The sequence below is a fragment of the Impatiens glandulifera genome, chromosome 6, assembly GCF_907164915.1.
Source record: "Impatiens glandulifera chromosome 6, dImpGla2.1, whole genome shotgun sequence".
Lineage (NCBI taxonomy): Eukaryota > Viridiplantae > Streptophyta > Magnoliopsida > Ericales > Balsaminaceae > Impatiens > Impatiens glandulifera.
In genome coordinates this window covers 28,114-53,755 of record NC_061867.1, presented here as the reverse complement: position 1 = coordinate 53,755, position 25,642 = coordinate 28,114, and the positions used below count along the sequence as shown (strand labels likewise).

General features: G+C 32.1%; 3 protein-coding genes and 1 long non-coding RNA gene across 5 annotated transcripts; 3 read left to right on the top strand and 1 right to left on the bottom strand.

The window, feature by feature from the left end:
- Positions 1-2,523: 2,523 nt before the first annotated feature.
- On the bottom strand, positions 2,524-3,806 carry LOC124944064. The gene is made up of 2 exons (XM_047484522.1): positions 3,093-3,806; positions 2,524-3,019 (listed from the first exon to the last, which is right to left on the bottom strand). Exons 1-2 carry the CDS (start codon positions 3,600-3,602, stop codon positions 2,630-2,632), a joined length of 900 nt encoding a protein of 299 aa, XP_047340478.1. The 5' UTR covers positions 3,603-3,806; the 3' UTR covers positions 2,524-2,629.
- Positions 3,807-5,187: 1,381 nt separating this feature from the next.
- LOC124941505 (protein FAR1-RELATED SEQUENCE 5-like) lies at positions 5,188-6,792 on the top strand. Its single transcript, XM_047481846.1, has one exon. The coding sequence runs from the start codon at positions 5,188-5,190 to the stop codon at positions 6,790-6,792; it is 1,605 nt and encodes a 534-aa protein (XP_047337802.1).
- A 5,157-nt stretch (positions 6,793-11,949) lies between these two features.
- Positions 11,950-13,401, top strand: LOC124942679 (probable galacturonosyltransferase 10). The gene has a single exon (XM_047483225.1). The coding sequence runs from the start codon at positions 11,992-11,994 to the stop codon at positions 13,399-13,401; it is 1,410 nt and encodes a 469-aa protein (XP_047339181.1). The 5' UTR covers positions 11,950-11,991.
- An 11,065-nt stretch (positions 13,402-24,466) lies between these two features.
- On the top strand, positions 24,467-25,630 carry LOC124941179. 2 transcript variants are annotated; one of them, XR_007099607.1, is made up of 4 exons: positions 24,467-24,762; positions 25,057-25,131; positions 25,290-25,379; positions 25,507-25,630. It is a non-coding gene; the product is annotated as an uncharacterized LOC124941179 (long non-coding RNA). The 2 variants fall into 2 exon arrangements; XR_007099606.1 differs by lacking the exon at positions 25,507-25,630 and having other exon boundaries at positions 25,290-25,498.
- The last annotated feature ends 12 nt before the right edge of the window (positions 25,631-25,642 follow it).

Here is a 25,642-nt window from a genome sequence, read left to right as displayed (position 1 = left end):
ATATTATCAATGTTGGAAGCCCTTGTTGCGGCGCGGTTGGCTTCCAACTGTGCTCTTTGCGCCCGCCCTCTTGCGACAGAATTCAAATCTCAATGGTTCCATTGTAGATTAAGCTAATTTGTTAGTGTATAATGTTTAAAATGAGGGTAAGTTTGGATAGTGATTAAATATAATGACGAATTTGTTAGTGTATAATGTTTAAAATGAGGGTAAGTTTAGTGGGTGATTAAATATATTTTGCCATTTTCGAATAGTAGATCAAAATAATGAATATATTTAGATAATATTACTATAGTTTTTCATTCATGGTGCATATATGACAATAACTATGTGGGTAAGTCTTCATGTATTAATAATTTTATAATTTATATAATTATATATTAAATATATATATATATATATAATAACCTATTTAAAAATTAATTTATGATATATTTAAATAAAAATAAATTTATATGTTTGATTATTTGTCTCCCTTTTATATTAATTTTTTTTCTTCATTTATTTTATTTATTTTTGTTAGGTTAAAATATTTTTTACTTTTTTCTTCATATTTATAAGATACGCTCATTATATTTTTTTATTAAATTTAATCTTATATTTTTTCTTTACTTGATTTTTTTAATAAATAATTATATATATATATATCAATAATTCTATTTTTATTAATTATTTTATACTATATAATTAAATTTTAAATTTTAAAAATATTATTATCTCTTTAACTAAAATTTTCAAATAATTTATTAAAAAATATATTTTTTTTATATACTTGAGTTTATATATAAAATATATACCTACACAAAATTATAATTTGAATTCAATAATCACAAGTGTAAGTGTTGTATTCACATTTCAAACTTTAGATTATGTTTTGTGTCTTAATTGATGCGCATTTTAAAAGGTGCATGGTAAAGATTAAAATGATTATGAAGATGGTGTATGTGAGTATAAATTTGAGTGATTAAAAAAATTGTCAGATTTTAGATGAGATGAGTATGAATTTGAGGGATTAAGAGAATGGTAGTTCGAATTGAATCAAATGCAAATGAGGGTATAATGTGATCAATAATGACGAATTAGTTGGAGAAAATTGCCCAAAGTGAATGTATATGTTGGTCGATAATGAGGTGTAGCCAAATGTTAGTATTTGGTGTTCAAATGTTTTATTATTTGTTCATTTTCATATATGTTTTATAGTTGCAATTGCACTATATTTAAATATTTATTTTTTTTTAAAAAAAATATTTTATAATGGTACCTTTATTTGGAAATAATTTCCATTTGAACAATAATTTTTTGTATTATAAATATTATTATTTTTTAAATATTTCATGTCATTATTGATTTATTTGAAATGATCGTATATAATATTCTTTAATTATATATATATATATATTAACAAATTTAATAATATTTTTTGTTTTAATATAATTAATTAGTTTAATTAAAAAAATAATGTACACTTAATTTAAATTTGTTTAAAAATTATAAATTAATTTTAAAAACATATGATCTTAATTATTACTTTTAAAATGTCTATTTATACTTTAATATTAAATGATTTGGTATTTATAATAACGTTGATTTATTGTCTAACTCTTTAATTTAATATATTTAATTAATTTTTATAAATTTAACCTATTTAATTAATTTGCCAGGATCTATACTAGTATTTATTAAAAGTGCAATTAGTTATCACTTGTGATCGTGGAATTCTTAAACCTCCTTGAATATTAATAATGGACAAAAAATAAAGAATTTTTTGGCATGATAATTTAATATTTTGAGGTCTAAATATCTGATTTTCCATTTGTCATCCTCTTAACTTACTATTTTGAGGTCAACAAATCAAAATTTTGTTTGACAAATACCTAACTTATTAGTTTGGGATTATAGGCTATAATGTTGGGCTGATGTCTCATACATGTATGAAAAGTATAAAATGATTTTTTTTAATTAGAAAGAACTAGCATGTCATTCATAGTCATGGTTTCGCTTTAACTCAAAGCGTTTTCAGATAGAATTGAATCCGTAATCTTTTAGTCTTTGAAGCTGAATATTATTATGGTGGGTTGAAAAGTATAAAAAAGATATATATGTTATATTCATTTTGGAGTTGTGAAATATTTTGTGTGTAGATTGGATCTGTCCACAAATACTCAGTAAGAAATATTTGGGAACCACTATAGACTCAATGACTTGAGTGGACATATGTTTTCATTAATACAAAAGTATTTGTAAAAAAATCATGTTAATTTGGGTTTAGAATATTTAATTTTTGGTTTAGCTAGATTGAGAAGAAGAAACAATTAAATAATGTTGAACTTATCCGAACTGATGTATATAGGTTTTTGGGGTTAAGAACATCTCAAAAGTATTTTTTTTTTTAATTATCGAACTTTTATGTATCTAAATATTTTTCAAATAATAATAATAATATTATATTAGCTATTTAGAGAGTAACAAAATAAATTTGATGAGTTTTCATTTTCTCCAAGTCTTTTTATGATAAATCCATGAAAGTAGTAAATGTATTGAAACAAGCAAATTATCTAAAGAAGCAATTAGCAAAACAAATTAACAAAAAAAAAAAAAAAAAAAAAAAAAAAAAAAAGCAAGCTAGGTACTAGAGGTCATCGGGAAGCTTAAAAGTGATTGCACCCATGATCTGGTGGTGGTGTTGATTCTGAACGAAGAGAGCCAGGCCACATTTGATGCTTTTGAAGCCTTCCCAAAGCTTGAAAGTTATACTTCCGGCCGTGAGCGTCTTCTTTGGGGAGATGTCCTTGACCGAACAGAGCTTCTGGAGTCCCCTAACCACAAAGTCAGCGGGAAGGATCTTCCCCTCATTTGCCCCGCTTGAGCAGTTGGTTACCAGCCCATTCTCGTACAGAGCCACGAGAATGTCGACGACTACCCCCACATTTCCTCCTCCATTGCTCTCCACTTTCGACCTTAATAATGCCCCTGACAGAGAGACTTGCAGGGAATCTGCTGATGTCCTCTCGAATGTTGCCTACAATACTTTCGAATTGTCCCTTTATTAATTAGTTCAATTCATTATTTAATTTTTAATATTAATTAATAACCTTAAAGGATGGAGGAGGGAATCGAGGTGCGGAGGCGATGCAGGAGAGCAGACCCTCCTCGTCATTCCCAACGCACTGGGCCTTTCCCTGAATCACAACCTGAGGCGTAAACATGGTGTCCAGATTGAAGCTTTCCACGTACGCCTTTTGCCTCACCGTCCATTGGCTCGATCCGAACGGATCCTTCCAACCCGTGTAATCCCAATAATCTACGTGGAACGACAGCACGATCACCGCCGGCGCCCTTTCCGCCTCATTATCAGTCGTAGTAGTAGTACTATTACCTTTCCCGATCCTCGACACCACCAGCTCTGCCTCCGGAGACGTTGCGCATCCCTGCGACGAGAACAGTTCCACCACCACCGCCCCTCCCCTCCTCCTCCGCTCCTCCACCGTATCATCATCCACGGTGGTGGTCCTCGCGTCCATTGACCTCGATTCGTCCGGGTTGGACTCTCCTCCGACGTGGCGTCTGCCGCGGAAGCACGCAAACATATTTTGTCGCGTCATCTTTACAATGTATCGATTGTTTTCGTTGGCTAGCTAGCTGCCTCAGGTGATGTTTCTATCTTCGTCCAAACAGGTAAATTAAGGGAAGAAGGTGAATTGAATGAGGAGAGAGAGAGAGAAACGGGACAAACAGAAAAATGAAGAATTGAGATCTCACCAAAATGGTGGTTCAGGATTGTGTGAGACTAGAGATGGTGAGAGAGTTAGAAGGAAAAGGCTGGCACACACGTTGCCAAGAGGGGCCAGGACCAATTTTTATATTTAAAAAAAAAAAAACTAATATTCATTTTCTAATATCATTCATTAAATTACCTGTACAATTTTTAATAAAAATATATTTAATAGATGTTGAAACTTGTAATATTATTTATTTTTATAATTTATTTTTAAATAAAAACTTAAAAAGGAATAAGTTTTTGAAATGATATCGGTCAGTATTTGTGTGAGTGTGTTTGGATTTGGATTAGTTTGATGCTATCATATATTTACTAAGAAAATGTCATATATATATATATATAAAAAGAAAAAATCAATAAATAAGAGATGTCAGGGTACATAGTTGTCATTTCCAGGGTACATAGTTGTCATTTCTATGAGAGAGAGAGAGGGAGATATAGGTATAAGAGTGTTTGGGTGTTTGTTAGCTTTCTTAAGTCATCAATATGAAGAAAAAGAGAAATGATACAGACAGCTACTGGGAGAGCGATTCTCCCAGCGACTGTCTACGTGGCCTGCCACGTAGGTCAGATAAAAAAAAAAAAAAAAAATCTAAAAACCCAAAAGCCCAGAAGCCCGCCCTTTCATCTTCCATTTGCCATTTTCATCCTCTCAAACATTTTAGGGTTTCTCTCTCTCTCAAGTTCATCTGCAATTCTAGCGATTTTCGTCCGTTCTCCGTCGAATACGATTTTCGACCTCTCTCCATTCTCATCTTCGGTTGTCCGCTCTCTAGCGCCTTCATTGTCTGCAATTTTCGTCCGATTTTTGACCTCCGTCCGTTCTCCATCGACTACGATTTCTGACCTCCCTCCATTCGGTTGTCCGCTCCCTATCTCCCGCTTCCAGTTTGTAACCCCTGAATGTAGAGAGGTTTGTCCAAGTATCATTATTAATTGTTCAAGAAAATATTGTAATGTCGTTATTTTCTCTGTTTTTAATAAGAGAAATGAACTGTATTTAGTTTTGTTCATAAACTATATATAACTGAAATGTCATGTTTTTTTAACTACAATGTCATGTTCTTTCAACTATAATGTTATGTTTTTAACACTACAATGTCATGTCATATTTTGCACTAAAATAAAATGTCTATTAAACTGCAGTTCATTTAAAAAAAATTGAATGTCATGTTTATTATTTCAAAACACGACATTCAAGCTTAATACAACATTAAAATTGACAATTTTCATTTTTAATATTTTTCATTGAAAAATGATACAGACAGTTACATTACATTACACTTTCAACTGTAATGTCATGTTCTTTCAAATGCAATGTCATGTTCTTTCAATCGCAATGTTATGTTTTTAACACTGCAATGTCATGTCATGTTTTTAATACTGAAATTTCTCTCTTATTCAGCTTCATGGGTGAACCATCATCATCCCCTCCCAATGTTCAAATCCCTATTGTTGGCATGACTTTTAATTCTGAAAATGAACTTCGTGAGTATTATAATGCTTACGCACAATCAAAGGGTTTTGGCATTTGTAAGTTAGGAGCAAGAAATGGGCAAGATGGAAAGCAAAAGTGGTTCTCCATTGCTTGTGCTAAAAATGGTGTATTTACTTCAAAAGGGAAAAATATTTTACAACTTAGACCTTCCATCAAGACGAATTGTAAGGCTAAGATTAACGTTGCTGTTAGGAATGAGTGTGAATTTGAGATTACTAGTGTCTACCTTGAGCACAACCATATATTGAGCCCGGGAAAGTCTAGACATATTAGATCTCACAAAGTTCTAGATTCAATTGCGAAGAGAAGATTGGAAGTAAACGACGTAGCTGGAATACCTTTGTCAAAAACATTTCAATCTATTGTGGTTGAAGTTGGAGGATATGAGAATTTGAACTTTGATGAGAGAAGTTGTAGAAATTTTATTTCGAAAGCTAGAAGGTTGAGGTTAGGAAATGGTGATGCCGAAGCTCTTTGTCAATATTTCAACCGAATGCAAAGTAGATGTTTAAATTTTTATTATCTTTATGATCTAGACGAGGAATCCCGAATAAAGAATGTATTTTGGGCTGATGGTAGATGTAGGGCTGCTTATGAGTATTTTTCGGATGTCATAACTTTTGACACAACATATTTGACAAACCGCTATGACATGCCTTTTGCTCCCTTTGTCGGGGTTAATCATCATGGACAATCTATTTTGCTCGGATGTGGCTTACTATCTAGTGAGGATTCTGAGTCATTTATTTGGCTTTTCAAAGCCTGGTTGTCATGTATGCACGGACGTGCTCCAAAGGCAATAATCACTGACCAATGTCGATCAATGGCCATTGCTATTGAAAAAGTATTTCCAAACACCAATCATCGTTTTTGTCTTTGGCATATCATGAAGAAACTCCCTACAAAGTTGGCTGCTCACGCTCAGTATAAAAGTATAAAAAAAGCATTGAAGAACATTGTCTATAACTCAATCACAATTGAGCAGTGTGAAAGGAATTGGATGAAAATGATAGAGGAGTTTGAATTGGAGGATAATGATTGGTTGAACTCTTTGCACGTACAACGATCTAAATGGATTCCTGTATATGTTAAATGTCACTTCTGGGCAGGCATGTCAACATCGCAAAGAAGTGAAAGTATGAATGCATTTTTTGATGACTTTGTTCATTCGAAAACATCCTTAAAACAGTTTGTTGAACAATATGATAGGGCACTGAAGAAAAATATAGAGAAGGAAAAGAAACTGGATTTTCAGTCTTTTAATTCCACCATTCCAATTGTTAGTGGTTATTCTTTGGAAAGACAATTTCAAAGTGTATATACTAACGACATTTTTAAGTTGTTTCAGAATGAAGTGACAGGATTGATGTTTTGTGACACATCCATAATTGAAGACGATGGGAGAACTACTATATTTGGAGTAGTGGAGTCAATTTTGGGTACTAATGGAGAACATTTGAGGGATGTTTCATTCAAGGTACACTACACCCCTGTGGAGAGTTTTGTAAACTGTTAATGTCTAATGTTTGAGTATAGAGGGATTTTGTGTAGGCATATTTTGGCAGTTTTGAGAAGAATGAAAGTGAATCAGATGCCGGTGAATTATATATTGGATCGTTGGCGCAAAGATTTGAAACGAGGTTATCAAAGCATCACTAACATTTATGATTCAGATGTGTGTGATAGTCAAAGAAATCGTTATAACTATCTAGCTCCAATGATTCAAGAGGTTCAACAACTTGCATCAATGTCTGAAGATAATACTTACTAGGGACTGTCCTATTGTCGATGATTTCAATTTCCTGTTTGATTTTGTTGTATACCGCCACATAGAAATGTGAACTTATACATAACGGAACAAAAATCTGCAGTTCATTACATTGTAATTAATATAACATGGCATTTAAGTTCACGTAACATGACATTGCAGTTAAAAATAACATGAGAACTTACTAGGTTTGCTTCAACGAGTGCTTGTACTGTTATGCCGAATGACTTCACTTCCTGGTTCAGTGAATCATTATATAAACTGTCTCCACATTCATACAATCCACAATGTACAGTTGAGAAGAATATCCTTCTTCTTTTGATATTGTTAGTTAAGGCTTCGTATTGTGCAACGGTATTCATTTCCATTGCCCAAACGTCGATGATATTTGTGTCAAGCCAGTGGCCATTCTTCATCGACTGCAAAACACTACGTGGTAGGCTTATATAATTGCTTGAGTATAGGATCTCATCCACCGGCTTAAGAACATCTTTTGCCACAGTCTTAACAAAATCTTTCGCCGCCGGCTTAAGAACATCTTTCGCCACCTTCTTAACAACATCATTCGCCACTGGAGTTCTCAACTTCAAAGGTTTCCTCCTTAGACGGGGAGTTCTCTTCTTCAACGGTATAGCTTGTATTATTTCCATGGGGATTGATAACGCAGTGGATGGGGGTTCAGGCTCATGCTCAGGCTTGTCACTTCCACCATCATTGTGAGCGCTTGGATTTTGTATGTATGCATTCAATATTTGAAGTATTGAATGTATGGATTGAACATTTGAAGAATTGCATGTTGAGATCTTTGTTAAGTTCTCAATTGTATCATGCACATTCTTCCAAGCATCAACACTTGAATTCTCCACATTCTCCGAATCAGCTTCATTCTCCACATCATGCACATTCTCCACTGTAGGTAACTGAATCCTATCAACAACCCTCCCTTCGCCGAATCCCCCATGTTCCTCTTCTTTTTGTACTCTTTCAGATACCATCTTGTCATCCCAACATGACAAGATAGGGAACTGTCTCTTGAATTTACTTCTTGTACTATAATCTAATACCCTGTCCAGGTAGCACAACTGAAACAAAGACATGACAATGCAGTTAATATGTTATGACATTGTAGAAACGTGACATTATAGTTCATGAAACGTGTCATTCCAGAAATGATAGAAGGAGTCCAAAATGAAAGTTAGAAAATAATTACCATTAGAAAACTTAGTGGTCCGTGGAAATATGATTCTTCGTTTAACTGCCATTTCTCGACACTCTCGAGTAATCCATTCAGCGCGAATTTACACCAATTCATTTGTTTTATCTTGTTAACATCCATCAAAGATTTTAAAATTTTGAACCTGCAATTTTCAAAATATAAGCAAAATTAATAACAATGCAATACATAACATTATTCATTCTTAAGTATAAGATTGTTGTTTACCTGCACTGTGGATTTTGTGTTGTCCATAAGAAGCTCGAGACGACATAGATGACAAAGTCACGCTTGAAATTGTCATCTGCATTGGTGTTTGATAAAATTTTGTCGGTCATTGAGAGAGTGTTAGGAGCTCCTTTATTTTCATTTTCACCCCACCTCCTCCTCCAATCCTGCAGCATAGATATGTATTGGGCTCCATCCGATTTCTTCCCAGTAGATTCAGTCACTTCAATATCACCTCTTGGAAGGTCTAGAATGCATTGGACATCTTCTTCATCAATTTTTAATAGCTCCCCATTGTTGAGGAGAACAGCACTTCTTCTAACATTGAAATTCTTCACCAAGTAACGGGATAATTTGAAGTTGCATCTAGATATTCCCAAAGAGAGTAAGGAGCCGAATCCAATTTCTCTTACGGCTTTTTTCTGAACATCTGAGAGTTCTCGAACGAGATTGAACAGACCATTAGGCGAGGTTCTGGTGTTAAAAATGGCCTTTTTCCTTGTTTTTAGTTTCATAGAAGAAGCGGGAGGTGGATGTGGAGAAGTTGCTTTCCTTTTTTTTTTATTCATGGAAGATGCGGGAGGTGGAGGTGGTGAAACTGCTTTCCTTTTTTTTTTATTCACACTACAAAAAAATATGACAAATGAATTTAATTACAAGACAATACAATTAAAATAAAATAACAGGGCAATGAAGTTAAAATAACATGACAAAGTAACATGACAACGTAGTTCAAGTAACATGACAAAGTAGTTCAAGTAACATGACATTTCAGTCATGAAACATGGCATTGCAGAAATGAAACATGACAATGCAGTTAAGAAAAATAACAGGACAGTTCTGTTAAATGATATTGTTATTCACCTAACAAGACATTGCAGTTCATAAAACATGACAATGCAATTAAGAAAATAACAGGACAGTGCATTTAAGATAACATGGCATTGTTGTTCACCTAACATGACAAAATAATTCAAGTAACATTACATTGCAATTCGTGAAACATGACATTGCAGATCATGTAGCATGACATTGCAGTTCATTACAGTTCATTACATAATGCATTTAACAGAGTTCATAAACATGAAATTGCATAAATAAAACATAATGTTGTTAACAAAATTAACTAGACAATGCAGTTAAGAAAAATAACAGGACAGTTCAGTTAAATGATATTGTTATTCACCTAACAAGACATTGCAATTCATAAAACATGACAATACAATTAAGAAAATAACAGGACAATGCATTTAAGATAACATGGCATTGTTGTTCACCTAACATGACAAAATAGTTCAAGTAACATTACATTGCAATTCGTGAAACATGACATTGCAGATCATGTAGCATGACATTGCAGTTCATTACAGTTCATTACATAATGCATTTAACAGAGTTCATAAACATGAAATTGCATAAATAAAACATAATGTTGTTAACAAAATTAACTAGACAATGCAGTTAAGAAAAATAACAGGACAGTTCAGTTAAATGATATTGTTATTCACCTAACAAGACATTGCAATTCATAAAACATGACAATACAATTAAGAAAATAACAGGACAATGCATTTAAGATAACATGGCATTGTTGTTCACCTAACATGACAAAATAGTTCAAGTAACATTACATTGCAATTCGTGAAACATGACATTGCAGATCATGTAGCATGACATTGCAGTTCATTACAGTTCATTACATAATGCATTTAACAGAGTTCATAAACATGAAATTGCATAAATAAAACATAATGTTGTTAACAAAATTAACTAGACAATGCAGTTAAGAAAAATAACAGGACAGTTCAGTTAAATGATATTGTTATTCACCTAACAAGACATTGCAATTCATAAAACATGACAATACAATTAAGAAAATAACAGGACAATGCATTTAAGATAACATGGCATTGTTGTTCACCTAACATGACAAAATAGTTCAAGTAACATTACATTGCAATTCGTGAAACATGACATTGCAGATCATGTAGCATGACATTGCAGTTCATTACAGTTCATTACATAATGCATTTAACAGAGTTCATAAACATGAAATTGCATAAATAAAACATAATGTTGTTAACAAAATTAACTAGACAATGCAGTTAAGAAAAATAACAGGACAGTTCAGTTAAATGATATTGTTATTCACCTAACAAGACATTGCAATTCATAAAACATGACAATACAATTAAGAAAATAACAGGACAATGCATTTAAGATAACATGGCATTGTTGTTCACCTAACATGACAAAATAGTTCAAGTAACATTACATTGCAATTCGTGAAACATGACATTGCAGATCATGTAGCATGACATTGCAGTTCATTACAATTCATTACATAATGCATTTAACAGAGTTCATAAACATGAAATTGCATAAATAAAACATAATGTTGTTAACAAAATTAACTAGACAATGCAGTTAACTGTTGTTCGTTTGTTACCTTCGTTCTTCTTCCTCATTCTGTTTATTCTTCTTCTTCACTTCGTTCTTCTTCTTCACTGTTTTCATCTTTTTTGCTTCGTTCTTCTTAGAAGCATCATATATAACCACTTGTTTATTTGATTCCTAAACATTACAAAAATGTCGCAAGTTAGATTATATAACCGAATGTACTAAAGTAAAAAATGATGAAGAAGTTACCATTTTGTGTGGAACGAAGAACGCGAGCAGACGATGGATTTTCTCTGATGAACTTGAGAGAAACCCTAATGTTTGAGAAGATGAAAATCTCTGATGAACTTGAGAGAAACCCTAATGTTTGAGAAGATGAAAATGGCAAATGGAAGATGAAAGGCGGGCTTCTGGGTTTTTAGATTTTTTTTTTTTTTTTTTTTTTTATCTGGCCTACGTGGCAGGCCACGTAGACAGTCGCTGGGAGAATCGCTCTCCTAGTAGCTGTCTGTATCATTTCTCGAAGAAAAAATATAAAGAATTCTTTTATTTTTGTTTTTTTAAATAATATATATATATATATATATATATATATTTTGTATTTATCTAAAGCGACCAGATCTATCATTATTAAAAGTAATCACATACGTACATGCTCGCTGTTAACAGATTCTTTGTTTGCTTGATCCAGTATTATAGCGCAAACAACCCAAGAAGAAGGTGAGACTGAGGACTGAGGGATGGGGGATGAAGGTGAAAATTTGATCTATCAACGATGAAGAGACGATCAGATGATTTTCCAAGGCCATGGAGGAAAAAGTACTTCAACCTCCTCCTCTTCTGCCTTATTCTACCACCTGCCTTTCTCATTTTCATTTTCTTCTTCCGACACCATCAACACCACCGCAAGGGTTCTAAATTTGATCATGCTCTTATTCAGGTTTGTTTGTTCCAATTAGTTTATTTTTGTCTCGAGATCTTGGAAATGGACGATTAAATTGCTTTTTTATATATAATTGAGATTTAAACGTTAATTACAACGCCAACAGAGATACTCGAAGCGCTATGGAGATATTGAAGGCCTTATTAATAACGTTACGGACGAAATGTTTAGCCCTAGCTCAATCACAAGACAACTGAATGATCAAATTGCTCTAGCGAAATCAACTGTCATGGTTGCAAAAGAAAGCAGCAATCTCCAGTTCGCTTGGGAACTCAATGCCCGAATCCACAATTCTCAACTACTCATTTCAAATGCTGCAACCAGACGGAGTCCACTAACAGCCGGGGAATCAGATGGGGCAATTCGTGATATGGCGCTCTTACTGTACCAAGCCCAACATCAACTCCATTACGACGACAGTCCAACCATGATGATGAAACTGAAAGCGAAAATCCAATTTCTGGAAGAACAAGTCAGCTCTATCAGTGACAAGAGCTCCATGTACGGACAAATTGCTGCTGAACAAGTGCCCAAGAGCTTCTACTGTCTTGGAGTGCGTTTAACTGTTGAATGGCTTAAGAAGAACCATTGGAAAAGTTCTAATTTGAAGAAGAAGAAGAAGAAATTACTCGTCGACAACAGTCTTCATCATATCTGCGTCTTCTCAGACAATGTTCTGGCAACCTCAGTTGTGGTAAACTCAACTGCATTGAACTCCAAAAATCCTAAATCAATTGTCTTCCACATTGTGACAGACGAGGTCAGCTATGGTTCAATGAGTGCATGGTTTTCCATCAACAGTTTTGGGGGGTTGACAGTCGAGGTACAAAAGTTTGAAGACTTGAGCTGGCTCAATGCTTCCTATGTTCCTGTCCTTAAGCAGCTGCAAGACTCCAACACACAAAAGTACTACTTCTCTGGAAACAATGATGAAAATAATAGGAGCCCAATGAAGTTCCGAAATCCCAAGTACTTGTCAATGCTGAATCACCTGAGATTTTACATCCCTGAAGTATTTCCGGGGCTAAAAAGAGTAGTGTTTCTTGACGATGATGTTGTGGTTAAGAAGGATCTGTCTGAACTGTTCTCAATTGATTTGAAAGGAAACGTAAATGGTGCGGTTGAAACATGTATGGAGACATTCCATAGGTACCACAAGTACTTGAATTACTCACACCCGTTAATAAGAGAACACTTTGACCCGGATGCATGTGGGTGGGCTTATGGGATGAATGTATTTGACTTGGTGGAGTGGAGGAAGAGGAACGTGACAGGGATTTACCATTACTGGCAGGAGAAGAACGTTGATAGAACTATGTGGAAGTTGGGAACTTTACCTCCAGGGCTGATGACGTTTTATGGGTTGACGGAGGCTTTGGATAGGAAGTGGCATGTGTTGGGATTGGGTTATAATACAAATGTGGACCCAGGGTTGTTAGAGAAGGGAGTTGTCCTACATTTCAATGGAAATTCAAAACCATGGTTGAAGATTGGGATGGACAATTATAAGCCCATATGGGATAAATATGTCAATTATGACCACCCTTTCATACACCAATGCAATATACATTAATCCGGACAAATCTATGTAAATCTATGTAGGGTTATTCGGAAAAAAAAAAAATAATTTATTTTTACGGTAAAAATATGACATTACTTTTTATTTTTAAATTTTTTTAATATAATTTATTATTTTTTTTTTGTCTAATTATTAAAAACAATGGTAAAACTTTACTTCTTTATATTTATTTATTTTTTTTTAAAATTTCGCTATTATTTTAAACCCACTTTAAATGTTTTTCAAATCCAATTCAAAATTCTATTCTGAATCCATCACTGCACTAACCTAATCCAACCCGAACATGAACCTATATATCATCGCTTTGATGAGTGGTCTCATTTTAACATTTGAATATTATCCAATGATCAGTGGTTGGGGACTCTTGGAGGAGAATTTATATATATATATATATATATATATATATATATATATATATATATATATATATATATATATATATATATATATATATATATATATATATATATATATATATATATATATTGAGTTGCATCAAACCAGGCAACAGTATGCCTGTTCATTTATTACTTCTTATTTTTTAAATTAAAAATAAATAATACTCATTAAATTTAGTTAATAATTAAATATAAAAATAAATAATATTAATTAACATTATAAAATCAAAATAAATAATTAAATATCTAAATGTCAAATTATATGAACAATTTACTTAAAAACATCTTAATATTATATATTAAATCTCATTATTAATTTATAGAATAAAAGAAATTAAACAAAAATCTATACGTTAAATAATATAATAAATTTATAAGAATTAAAATTATAATAAACAAAATCTTAAAATGGAATTGGAAGAATTTTTAAAAAATAAGAATAAAATTTGTATATTAATCGAGAGTTTAAAATTTATTTTTATTTTTTTAAATAATAATGAGTCTTGCTATTCAATAGTTTAATTAATTTAGGAGGGCTAATATGTGAGTGAATAAATTAAAATAATGAATGGAATTAAATAAACAAAAATGGCACTATCTTATCAATTATAATGAAGATAAACCATTCAAAAGTAATTGTTTTTAATATAGAAATTTAGCATAAATTTAGAGATAATAAGTTCAATAAAAAATGTATCTAAATAAGAAAAATACAAAATAATATATAAAATAAATATTAAACAAAGAGAATTAGTATCTCTAATTATATAAAAAGGAAATTTAATAACTACAAAATTAAAAGACAAACTCTAAATAATAGATATAATTAAACATATCGATGTGCAATATCAAGATGTAATATAACGCTACTTTAAAAAAAATTGAAGTTTATAATAATGTATTCTCTCTTATTCGACAAAAGCAAGTTGACATTTCCACATGTTCAGTTGATCATATTGATTAGTTATATGCTTATTTGTCTTCATGGCTAGTTTTATTATATTAGTTATATTCTTATTTAGGGGTGGAAAAAATTACTGATATTAAAGGTATATTTAAGATACCGTACCGCAATATATCGAAAATATCGATTTTTAAGGTATACCGAAAAAAATGTAAGGTATGATACCGATATCGAAATTATTGGTAAGGTAAAAGTATGAGATTTTTAAAATTTTGGTATATCGAGATATACCGAAATACCGAAATAATATTTATAGGTTAAAATATATATAAATATAAATATATATAATACTTATAAGGAAATATTTAAACAGATTTGATGCTAATTTAATTATAGATGAATAATATCAAAATATAATTATAGTGAAATATTATTCAATATATGCAATCTCTACCTTACCGATAAGATTATTTTTTTTTAAGTTAATATATTTTTTAGGTATTAAAAGTATAATACCGATACCGTACCGAAATCAAGGTAAGGTAAATGTATGAATTTTTAGTATATCGAAATTAAGGTATATCGAAATTAAGGTATATCGAAATTAAGGTATACCGAAATCAATATAAGGTAAAGATATGCATTTTTTGCATATCGAAAGTTTAGGTAAGGTATAAGGTATGTATAAAACATTAAGGTATACCGTACCGACCCACCCCTATGTTTATTTGCCTTCATTGCTAGTTTTATTAGGATATGTCTTTCCACATGGTTGGTGTATTATTTTATTTCATTGAATTGAATGTTTAATCATTTGCTTATCCTTCTTGTTTGATAATATTATTTGTTTAATATCGTTGTTTGAAAATATGTTTAGTAACAAAATAAACTTGTTCAATGAAATAAAGTACTAAATGTTCTAACGGTCTAGAAGAAATAGGGAAATTTGATGAAATGACCCCAATAATAGACTTAAATGGGGAAAGTGTCACCCCATAATTTAAATAGCGCTGGTGACCCTTTTTTCAGACGAAAATGTCCATATTGTGTCACGCATCCTCCAGTTGCATGACGCACCCGAGTGCATTGTGAAAAGTCCACAATGCTCTTGCTATATAATTAGAAAATTTCCAGTTCTTCCCATTTCTTTTCATTTCTTTCTTCCTTGTTCTCTCTCTTCACTTCCCCTTCTCCCCTTCTCCTCCTTCTCTCTAAAAACAAGACGACCTCCGACGACGACCCCCGACGAAGACGTCGGAATCCCAGCGAGGGAAGGATGTCCGCTGCTACTGGTATGCTTCATTTGTATTCCACTTGTTATCTCCTTCTTTCTTTGAACGCATTGTTTGTTAGGTTTAGTTTAGGGATTGATTAGGTAAATTCTACCGTTGCGGTAGAATCCGGGTGCGTGACGCAACTACGTGACACAACTAGAACATTTATAGTTAGTACTTGCATTTCATTGTTACAGTTGTGTTTCTCGATTGATAGTATCATTTTTTCAATTGCAGATGAAGTATTTGCTGACGTATTTGTTGTTTACAATGGAGAGTGGAAAATTGTAGTCGATGGTACTAGGTAATTCTGTGCAAAATCATGCAAAACTATGGATATACCCCAATATACTACATTTTCCGAATTAGTTGATATCATCTATGGGATGATTAACGTGCAAAAGTCTACATATGATTTAGTGATTGAAGTCATGTATGATCCTTCTATAAAACTTCCCCTTGTTGTTATTGAGCGAGATAATGATGTGGGCATCTATTTATCACGGTTGATTTTGGGTCGCAGTTCGTCACCTTCATCATCACTGTGTGTCTCATTAGTAGAGAAGTACCCAAGTGAAGATAGTGCGCTACCACTACTTACTAAAAAAACTATACCTGGAGTTGTTTCTCAACAGATTTTATTTGAAAGTGAAAATGAAGGAGGAGAAGAAGATGAACGGGCTCATCATGAACTGGTTAATTATGAACGGGTTAGTGACTTTAATTATGAAGGGGTTAGTGACTTCCAAGCTACTACTAGTCCTGCACCAGCAATTACACGCACGCCGCACCGATCATCAATACCTACACCATCTAGTGCAAGAGCGTCAATGAGTACACCATCTAGTGCAAGACCATCAATGGGTACACCATATAATGCAAGACCATCAATGGGTACACCAGCTAGTGCAAGAGCATCAATGGGTACACCATCGACAGACCCGACAGACCTATCACCGACAAACCCTTCATTTGCATTGACATTAACTAGTGAAACCGTATTGGAAGTCGGTGCGTTGTTTGATAATAAAAAAGAACTTCAACTGACGCTATATAAATATGCGATGACTTATCATTTTGAATTCAAAGTGATGAAGTCACGAAAACATCTTTAGTATGTGAAATGTATGGATGAGACATGCAAGTGGAGCTTGCGTGCTGTGAAAGGTAAGTTTTCTAAGATGTTTGAAAAACGGTGGATAACCTCGGCATTCATCTTTGTATTCAGGCAATCTGTCAAAGTTGAGGCATGTAATCAAGGCGTACTCTTTCATACCAAAAGTATGTTCCTTCCCATTCAAGTTGAAAATCATCCTATTCGAATTGGCCTTAACCTTCCGAAGCAGCATCTGATGTAAAATTGTTCCTGAGAATAATAAGTCTGGGACTCCTTTAAATAAATACTTAAATTGGATATTTAGAGCCCTCTCCATAAGATCCATCGCTTCAAACCTATCAGATGTTTTTTTAGGGCTATGACAGATTTCAATGAAATCCTACCAGGAAAATTAGAAACCATGTAGTCTTCCATCTACAAAAGGGAAAACAAAAACAACAATGTTTGTGAAAACCTTTTACAACAATATAAAAAAGGAGAAGCAACCGTCAATAGCTAGAAACAACCGTCACCCGCGTGACGCACCCGCACGAGACGCAACCGCAAGACGCAACCCTAAAACCTAACATAAACCATGAACCATTTGCAAGACGCAACCCTAAACCATTCGGAAGACGTAAAAGACGTAACAAAGTTAAACTCTAAAACAAAAACAACAATGTTCGTGAAAACCTTTTACAACAATATAAACAAAGGAGAAGCAACCGTCAAGAGCTAGAAACAACCGTCACCCACGTGACGCACCCGCGCGAGACGCAACCGCAAGACGTAACCCTAAAACCTAACATAAACCATGAACCATTTGCATGACGCAACCCTAAACCCTAACATAAATTCCTAAACCATTCGGAAGACGTAACAAAGTTAAACTCTAAAACAAAAACCAACAAAACTAACTTGATTACTGATGAAGTCGATCAATGAATGAGAAGACGAAGACGAAGACGAGCAGGAAGAGTCGTCGAGGAAGGTGCGAGAGAGAGAGACAGAGAGCAGGAAGAGTCGTCGAGGCTTATTTGGGTTTTTTAAAACCCAAGAAATGAAATAAATTTTTACACGTGCCAGCGTGACGCAACCAACTTGAGAGTCCATCAACAATCATATACGAATCAACCAACCAACCTGCATTTAACGAATCAGAGCGATTCAATGTCGTTCTATAAACGAAATAAACACAAACAATTATATGTAAACGAAATCAACACAAAATATAAACGAATATAACGAATATAGTGGAAATTTTATCTTTGGTCGTCGTCGTTCGCCGTTGGAGCCGCAGTTCGCCGTTGGAAGTTCTTCGCCTCTCTACACCATTGAATATAGTGGAATGGTGCCTCTTTGATTTGTTCTTCGCCGATGAAAAGAAGAGAAAGTCTTCTCCGCCATTAGGGTTTACGGCAGAGAAGACCGAGATGAGAGAGAAAATGAATCAAAAATGAAAAAAAAAAATTATGATTTTATAGGGTTTCGGTTGCGTCACGCAACTGGAGTTGCGTTACGCAAGGGTATAATTGTCATTAAAAAAATAGGGTCACCAGCGCTATTTAATTTATGCATTCACACTTTTCTCATTTAAGCCTATTATTAGGGTCATTTCGTCAGATTTCCCGATGAAATATATATAATAAGTGTAAATGAAAAGTACAGTTGAAAAAAGTTGAGCCGAAGAAGAACCGGATTTTGCTGAACTGGTTCGCTCAATACCTTATATTTATGGGATCGAGTTAGGGTCATGACAATCCTTATCCCTTAAAAACCTTCTTGTCGAACGAGGCTTGTGCACCGAAAATTTCACAAAAGTCAAAAAATTGTGATATGAGTTTTCTATGTAGTCTTCAACAATTTCAATTTTAAGTTAAATGATTATCTTCTTTTCTAATGTTCAAACTAAATTATTAATTTAAAATTAAATTTTGAATATAATTTTTGATGTCATGTCAAGAATCCATGTCCCCAGTCAATGAAAAGATAAAAAAAATTAACAAAATTAACAAAATGTGAGACATGAACGGATAGATATTCTATCTCATTATTATTACATTTAAAATATATATATACACAGTTCAAGGATAGTTATACCAAAATAATTAACAAAATGCTTAATTAATTATTTCTCAATAATCAATTATTATCTTATATGATTCGAAACTATTGTTTGATATAGTAGATTAGATTAGAAAACTATTTATTAATTTGATATAGTGACGTATTTTACTTGAGAAGAGCCCCAACTAATATACTATTGAATCAACTGTGTTTATCAAATATTATTGATTATATAAATCAGCAAAGTTGTCAAAATCGCGAGTCAACTCTTGAAAATAGAGTTATTTAATAATAAGATCAATCACTTTATCTTCTTCTCTATTTTTGAGATGGGTATTTACATTATCCGGTTTATTAAATCAGTATCTTTTCACAAACAAAACTTATAAACAAAACTTATATATTGTTCCCTAACGAAGAAAAAAAAGTAAAAAATTATCAAACAAAAAAATAAAGAAAGAAAGAATGATAGAAAAAAAAAATTACATAAATAATAAGAGTTTATTTAATGTGTTTGAAAATAAAATTTATAGAATATTATAATTTTAGAAATTACAAAATTCACCAAACTGGTGGGATTAAAATCAATTCTCAACTTTATAGTATTTTTTTAATTTTTTTTCTCTTATATTTGTTATAAAATCAAAATCTACTAATTAATTTAATATTATACATTGTCCCCTAACCAAAAAAGAAAAGTAAAAAGATTGTCAAAGAAATAGAGAAGGAATGATAGAAAAAAATGATACAAATAATAAGAGCTTGTTTAATGTGTTTGAAAATAAGATTTATAAAATATTCTAAGTTTGGAAATTTAGAAATTCACAACTTTATAGTATTTTTTTAATATTTTTTTCTCTTATATTTGTTATAAAAATCAAAATTTATTTATTAATTTACTATTTTTTCATTTAACTATCAGGTAAACCTCCTCTAAAATATTATAAATTTATAATATATAATAACATATTTGAAGATATTATCATATATATATATATATATATATATAATAATATATTATAATATTATATTTTTAATATTTATAAATTATTCAATAATTTCTCTTCTATGCAGTTTAGATCTAGCTTTGTTCATTTTTTATTATCCATTCATCACCATCGATATTACGATATGTTTTATGATCCGAAATTGAAAAAATATTATGTTAGTCGTCATTTCTTCAAAATACCAAATACCATAGAGTAATTAATCCCTAAACATTTTGAATATGTGTTTTTTAATCAGATGGGAACACCCTAAGTTCAGTTGTTGAAGTTCCACTTAAAGTCTGATTGTGATTGATTGATATTTGAAGTGTCAACACAAATTTGTGGAGATGTTCAAAGAGAGGAAAGAAAGGATTGCCAATATACAGAGGCATAACTTTAAAAGTTTGGGAGAAAAACTTTAGTGCAGGATTGGAAATAACGTTTGTGGAGTTGTCTTTTATAATATTTTATAAGAAAGTCCCCTCTAAGATTGGCCATTAACCTCTGTTGGCATAACAGTCCCTGATATGATATCTGACTGGTGTACCTTGAATGCATATGGTACACTTAGTGATCTAGCTAAAGAAGGTAAGATGAAAATACTTTGTAAAGAGTCTTTCCAATAATCTGATATGTAAACACTCAGTGATCTAGCTTAAACTTCTGTCAGGGTCGAATAACCAAGTTGGTGGTCCAGTCGAAGATGAGTTGGGTCCCAAAGAAGAAATGCAAAATTGGTCGCTAAGAGGCGCACAAGATCTCTGCCCTCTTATTTTATCAAATCAATCTTCCATCTCAGCAGAAAGCTGCACATGTTGTACTTGGGCAAAACACTTCAATGCTTCCGCCCGCCCTTTTCTCTAAATAATTTAAATGTGAATTTTATTTATACTATTTTAAAAAAATAACCTTAGAAGTAGGGCAAGCGAAGGACGAAAACAAGTTGTAGGAGACGAGGCCGAAATCCCGTTTCGTTGTCGAATTCAGTCAGCTTTGAACTCCTTGCCTTGCATCTGCCAAGTGAATTGTCGACACTTGTAGCAGCTGTACATTTTACCTCCATTTGCCCCCATTCAAAGGTATCAATTCTGTCTTGTGCTCGTGGTACGGGCACACCCGCTACCAGACGCCGACGGCCAAAATAACCATGAGCAGCTACGATATTATAAGTTTCTTCCTCTTGACCGAATCTGTAACCTTCATTAGCAGATTCATTTTCTGTAGTTTCCCTGATCAAAGCCAAGAGATGAATTGACTCTTGCAGAACAAATTCTAGTATGATATGAATCGTCTCCAAGCTTAAGTTGGCCTGAGTGGTAACATAAAAGATCAAGACAAGGTTGGATAGCCTCAATTTGATCAAAAGAAGAATCTCTTTATGATAAAGAGATTCGTCGTTCCTGACCCTGCTCATTTCAGTCGATACCTTCCCTCTGAGTATAGCCCTTTGAAACCAAGCGTGCCTTGAATGACGTAGCCTCCACCCCTGTTCGAAATGAACCTTTCTTTTTTCCTCTGCTTTGACTTCACGGTCCCATGGCGAGTCGGGATATTCAAAGGCTGATATACTGCAGGCGTCCCAAGAAGCTTTGAACCTCCTTCTGAGTCCTCAGGAATACTTAGAATCTGTTTTGTGTTGTGGTATGTCCGGCCGGAAGAATGCAAAGTTGAAACTGGACGGCAGGAGGAGCAGACAAGGGCGGCTTCCGTAATCTATTCATATATTATAGGAAAAATTGAGAATTTAAACCTATAATTAATAAAAAAAATATATATTAATTTATTTAAAATATATATTTATTAATTAAATATATAACTAATATTATTATATTATAAGAAAATTTGAGAATTTCACCCTTAAAACATGTTTAATGTAATTAATAGAAAATATAAAATATTTTTATAATTAAAAGTATTACAAGAATAATGCAAGTAAAATAAAATACATAAAATTTTAAACACTTAGACTGACATTATGGAATTGTGAAATATGCTCCATCAAATCGGTTTGTAATTGACGATATTTTTGTCTGTCACGAATTTTAATATTTTTTTTAAATATAATTCTCATACGGACCAAATGGAGTAGCATATGTGTCTCTCTCGTCCTTGACAATCATGTTGTGAAGTATAATTGATAGAAAAATATATTAATTTATTTAAAATATATATTTATTAATTAAATATATATATAACTAACATTAAATAAATTAAAATATAAAATATTTTTATAATTTAAAATATATTATAATATTAAAAACATTTTAAGAATAAATTTAAAAATATATAACTAATTTTCTTATATTATAGAAAAATTTGAGAATATATAACTAATATTTTTATATTATAATAAAATATAAAATATTTTTTAATTTAAAATATATTATAATACTTTTATAATTAAATATATAACTAATATTCCTATATTATAATAAAAATTTAGAATATATATTTATTTAATATTATTATAATATTCCTTAAAAATAAAAATAGTAAAAAAAAATAATATAATTAAATATATAACTAATATTCTTATATTATAGAGTATATTATATTATATAATAATAAAAATGTCAGAGTTTGACATGTCCGGCACTTCCCTTTTTTTGCTTTTATATATAGTGCATAAAATTAAAAAAAAAAGCAATTACCTACTTTTTCTACACTATCAGATGCGAGCATCCACTGGAGATGCTCTAAGTGTTAGTATCATTTTACCCGTTTCAAAGGAGTCTGTTGGTGCCTTGTGTCACAACAGTTGTCACAACAGTTTCTCTTTTTGTCCCATTAGTTTTGAACATATCTCATGAACAAATAATTGACAAGATATTTTCTTCTTCCGTCCTAAATATAGTGGTATGAGTTTAGGCATCACTAAAATTCATATTGTTATATTGTGCTGAGGTTCTTGTGAAATTTTGTATGGTTAGGTTTACGTTTTATTGACAGAACCATTCTAAATCAATTGTATTTTCTACATCTCAAACCAAAATAATACTTTAGCCTTCTAAACTGATGTTTCAATATTTTCGTGTTCGATAAGTCTTGATCAGTTCAAGTTATGTTACACTTATTGCTTTGGTGGACGGATGTTTTGATGTTATAAGACCATCCTTATCCATGACCAAAAAATGGGTCATGATCATAGTCATGATCATGTAAAGAGCTTTATGACCAAGATTTTTGTTATTGTGCTTATCCATGACCAACCAAATCTTGATCATTAATTAAAAAATATTATTTTTATTTTTAAATTAAAAAAATAATAAATAATTTTTAAATATAATAATAATATTTAATTTCTAATTTTTATACATAATAATGTTTTTTAATTTTTAAAAAAAATAATTAATTTTTAAATTAAAAATAATAATTAATTTTTAAATGATAATAAACACGAAATGAAAATACATTGTTAACATAGCGAAAATTACAAACTAAATATAGTAGAAATTAAAACAGACGACGATAATTAAAATAACAAAACCAACAACCATATTTCACATACCAGTCGCTCCATATAATTGCCATATATTTTTGACCAAGTCCGATTTCAGTAGCAGGTGCGTGTTTTTATCTGCAACATCGTCCTTGTTGGCCAAATACGTATTGATATCCACAATACGTTCACTCGAGAACTCAAAATCACCGTCTTGTTCAACATACAGCCTGTTTAACTTTTTCCTTCTGCCGGTCTTACTTGCACGCCTCTGCGTACGAATTTTGTGTCTTCGAGACTATGGTGTATGACTGGAAATAGCTATCTTCGGAATTCTGGTAATTTTGTGGGTAGGTATCGAAATTTTGTTAGGAGTTTTGATAGAAGTTTTGGGATGAATTCTGAGATATACCGTAATTATCTCCCGGCGACATCATATTTTGTCACCCGGTTGGATTATTACGCTTTAACTGTCGATAACTTTTATATTCGGGATCAAAATCAGCGGAAGTGTTTGGATTATTGTTGTAGTTATCCATAATAATTTAGTACTAATTATGGATAATTGTAAACAAAGGAGGATAATTAGTAAAAATGGAGAAAATTGTGATTTTTTTTGTGCTCCGAAATATAGCAAGAGTGGTCTCTATTTATAGATCTCGAAAAATTATGAATTTTGATATGATTTTTATTTTTTAAATTATATATAATATTAAAATCGGGTTTTAAAGTTAAGAGATAATGAAAATTTGAGCAACCGATTAGATGCTTGATTAAATCACATTAGTTGTTATTTTTGTCATTTGACAAAAACAAAGACTCAGACATGGTTTTGGTAATAAAACATTTGATCATGATAAATTGACATGATAGGGGATAGGGATGGTCTAAGGGTTTGAATCCATTCAACTTTTTTATCTGGCTTCGGTAGCTGATTCTAGCTTTGATCTTGCTTGCATGTCTTTCAATTTTACAGACTCTCTTAGATGTTACAATGGCTATCACAAGATCTCCGAGTTCGTCGCCCTTTGAGGGTGGTCTTCTAGTGATCCTTTGAGGTTCCTGAGAGGTTGTTGATGCTTCTTCTAGGGTTGCTGAAGCACGAGTCACAACTCTAGGATCGATCTACACGTTTAGGCGAAATCCATAAACCCTAAACCTGCACTACTTATACATCTATTAAAAATGGTAAAGTTGACCTTTATGGATTTCAACTTAACAACATACCTCTATAATAGGCTTCAAGGAAGTTTGTCTAAATCCATCATCAGCATGCAGTTGTTCACCTATGAACTTAGAATTATAGAGGATTTTACTGTTCAACTTATTTAGCGCTTTTCTCCATATCTTGATATTTTATTGGCAAGTTGTCTTAGGCCTTAGAAGATTAGTTAATTGATTATTGATTTATACAATTGTTTCTGATTTATAAGGTATTTGCTTGTGTTTTCTATTTGACTGAAATTTATTTTCATGTGTTAGAAACAACTCAAAGGAGGGTTCTAGAACTTGTTGCTTTGCCCAATGATGGAATTCCTAGATTGTTGCTTGATATCAGTGAGAATCCATTATCCATATCTCCATCCAGATGTATCTGAATTATGTCTATGTATAAATTTGTGCTCGAGGATGATATAAACTGCAAGTATTATCAACATTTAGATAATGCTTTTGCAAATTGGAATAACAGTTGGGATGTTCCTGTATTGTTGTAGGTTGTAGATAAAGACTTAGTGGAAATACATTGTCTGAGAATGAGAATGGTCACCAGTGGATTGGCATGAATATTTCACAGTCAATGTTTAGTATGTGATTTTGGGATTTCAACATATTTTATTTTAATCTACATTTACTTCTTTTATTTAGTTGTTTGTGTTCTTTACCATATATCATATGCCATCATATATAAGTTGCAACTGTTTGAACATCCAGATGTTGCACTCCAACTCCATTTTCAATTGCAATACCAAGTAAATTCAAAGCAAACATGAAGACTCCTCTGTATCATGTTAATCAAGTAAATCCATATGAACTGTATGAAGACTCCATTTTCAATTGCAATACCACT

Bases quoted from the DNA above. Each gene is read 5' to 3' on its own strand.
- LOC124944064 (XM_047484522.1), bottom strand. From the start codon at position 3,602: ATGACGCGACAAAATATGTTTGCGTGCTTCCGCGGCAGACGCCACGTC. The intron at 3,020-3,092 runs GTTATTAATTAA...AAAGTATTGTAG, and splicing joins TCCCTCCTCCATCCTTTAAG to GCAACATTCGAGAGGACATC.
- LOC124941505 (XM_047481846.1), top strand. From the start codon at position 5,188: ATGGGTGAACCATCATCATCCCCTCCCAATGTTCAAATCCCTATTGTT.
- LOC124942679 (XM_047483225.1), top strand. From the start codon at position 11,992: ATGTTTAGCCCTAGCTCAATCACAAGACAACTGAATGATCAAATTGCT.